Source organism: Lactuca saligna, chromosome 6 (genome assembly GCF_052625555.1).
Source record: "Lactuca saligna cultivar CGN05327 chromosome 6, ASM5262555v1, whole genome shotgun sequence".
Taxonomy (NCBI): domain Eukaryota; kingdom Viridiplantae; phylum Streptophyta; class Magnoliopsida; order Asterales; family Asteraceae; genus Lactuca; species Lactuca saligna.
In genome coordinates, this window is record NC_136422.1 from 141,967,333 (window position 1) to 141,969,571 (window position 2,239).

At 42.6% G+C, this 2,239-nt stretch overlaps 1 protein-coding gene across 1 annotated transcript; it reads left to right on the plus strand.

The window, feature by feature from the left end:
• Positions 1-1,318: 1,318 nt before the first annotated feature.
• LOC145002960 (uncharacterized) lies at positions 1,319-1,948 on the plus strand. The gene has a single exon (XM_078962138.1). The coding sequence runs from the start codon at positions 1,319-1,321 to the stop codon at positions 1,946-1,948; it is 630 nt and encodes a 209-aa protein (XP_078818264.1).
• The last annotated feature ends 291 nt before the right edge of the window (positions 1,949-2,239 follow it).

The following is a 2,239-nucleotide window of genomic DNA, read 5'->3' on the forward strand; positions in this document are numbered from 1 at the left end:
CCAGCTATTGTCCCGAGGGGGAAAAGGTCCGACTTGCTTTCTTCCTCTTGAAGGACACAGTGCAGGATTAGTGGGAGGAGATAGGACATGCTATTGGTGATGATGCCTTTGATATTATTACCTGGAGTAACTTTACAACCATGTTCAGGGCCAAGTTCTCACCTTTGATTAAGGTGCAACAACTTGCACAGGAGTTTCAAAATCTCCACCAGACGACTGAGACGATGACTGAGATCACCGCCATGTTCACGGGAGATGGCCCTTCTTGTTCTGGAGTATGTGGCGGACGAGGAGATGAAAAAGGCCCGATACCATGAGATGTTGCAGAGTGATATCTAGCAGTTTGTTAGCCGCTCCAACTGCAAGAGGCTGGAGGATATGATAGCGAGGGCTCGGGAGAGGGAGCTTGATTTGGAGATGGAGAAGAAGATGAAACTAGAGAGGGTTTAGACAGGGAGTTCGGGAAAAAAAAAGACGAAGGTATCAGATCACAGATCGAGGGGACAGCAGGGCCGCAACCGTTGTGGCAAGTGCAGCAAGATACACGAGGGGGCGCAGGGCGGGTAGTTCGGGCTGCTTTAAGCTCGGCCGAACTGGTCATGTCAACAGGGACTGTACTGCTTGTTAAGTCTAATTCAGAATTGGTTTTTTTTCATGCACGTTTTTCTTTAGGCATTTGAATAAATCAAACTAACCAGGGAGTGGTCCCTAGTATTTAGCATTTAGTCAAGTTTGTTTCCTGTTTTTCAGTAGAGTTTTAGTTTAAAAGCATAGGAAAGTGTACGTTGGAATTTGTCCCCTGTTTTCCCTTTTCTTATTCAATGAATAAAAGATACACATTTGCCTTCCTTTTTCCCTTGCGAATTTCTATCCCCTGCACTGTAACATTGCTTGATAATAGGTCTGAAACCAACATTTGGTATCAGATCATTCCTGGTGTATGCCAAAGTATTAGCCTCGAGTGATATAGATGTCAGGAAGAAATGGTGAAAAAGATGGTCAAGTCACACTGCATTATCCAATGTTGTCAAGGTCAAATTATGTATCTTGGGCAATCAAAATGAGGGTATTCATGCAGGCCCAAGGTGTTTGGGAAGTTGTTGAACCTAGAACAGCAAATACAGTGGTTGAAATGAAGAAGGATAAAATGGCTTTGGCAGCCATTTATCAAGGAATACTCGAAGACTTATTGTTGTCATTGGCTGAGAAGAAAATAGACAAAGAAGCATGGGATGCTTTGAAGACCATGTTTATGGGAGCAGACAAGATGAAGACTGCAAGGATTCAAACATTGAAGTATGAGTTTGAATAACCAAACATGAAGGAGATAGAAGGAGTAGATGAGTTTGCTGTGAAAGTGACAAACATAGTGAGTACTATACGTACCTTGGGAGATACTATAGATGAATCCAATGTGGTGAAGAAGTTACTTAGGGCAGTACCAGCCAAGTTCCTTCAAATAGCATCAACCCTTGAGCAGTTTGCATATTTGGATCAAATAAAAGTAGAAGAAGTGATTGGGAGGCTTAAAGACCATGAAGAGAGAATGAAAGGGCATGTTGATACGGAGGATAAAAAACTTCGCTTAACCCACCAAGAGTGGACTGAGAGAAACAAGAAGAAAGGAGGAGGTAGTGAAAAATCAGTCCCAAAAGGAAACCGTGGTGGGTCATCACAAGGAAGAGGAAGAGGAAGAGGCCAGAGTAGGGGTGGTCCAAGTGGTGGTCGTGGCAGAGGTGGATCTCACCAGCAGAAAGAAAGAAGTTACAATAGAGGCCACAGTCAATATAAAAACGAAATATATTGCTATAACTGCCAAGAGTTCGGGCACTATGCAGCTGATTGCAAGAACCCAAAGAAAGAAAGAAACCATGAAAGCAATTTGATCCAGGAAAACAATGAACCAGACTTGTTGTTGTCATCCTTTGAGGCTAAAGAAGAGACATGAGAGGTATTTCTGAATGAAGTGAAGGTGAACCCGAAGCTAAGATCAAATGGTGATATTATGAGTGACTCAAACATGTCGTATTTGGACATAGGGGCCAGCAACCACATAACTGGAGAAAGGAGTAAATTTTAGGAACTAGATACCACAATCCAGGGCTCTGTAAAGTTTGGCAACAATTCAAAGGTTAGAATAGAAGGAAGAGGGATGATTATCTTCCAATGCAAAAACGGTGAGCAAAGGAAATTAAGAGAAGTGTACTACATACCAGAGTTATGCAACATCATAAGCCTT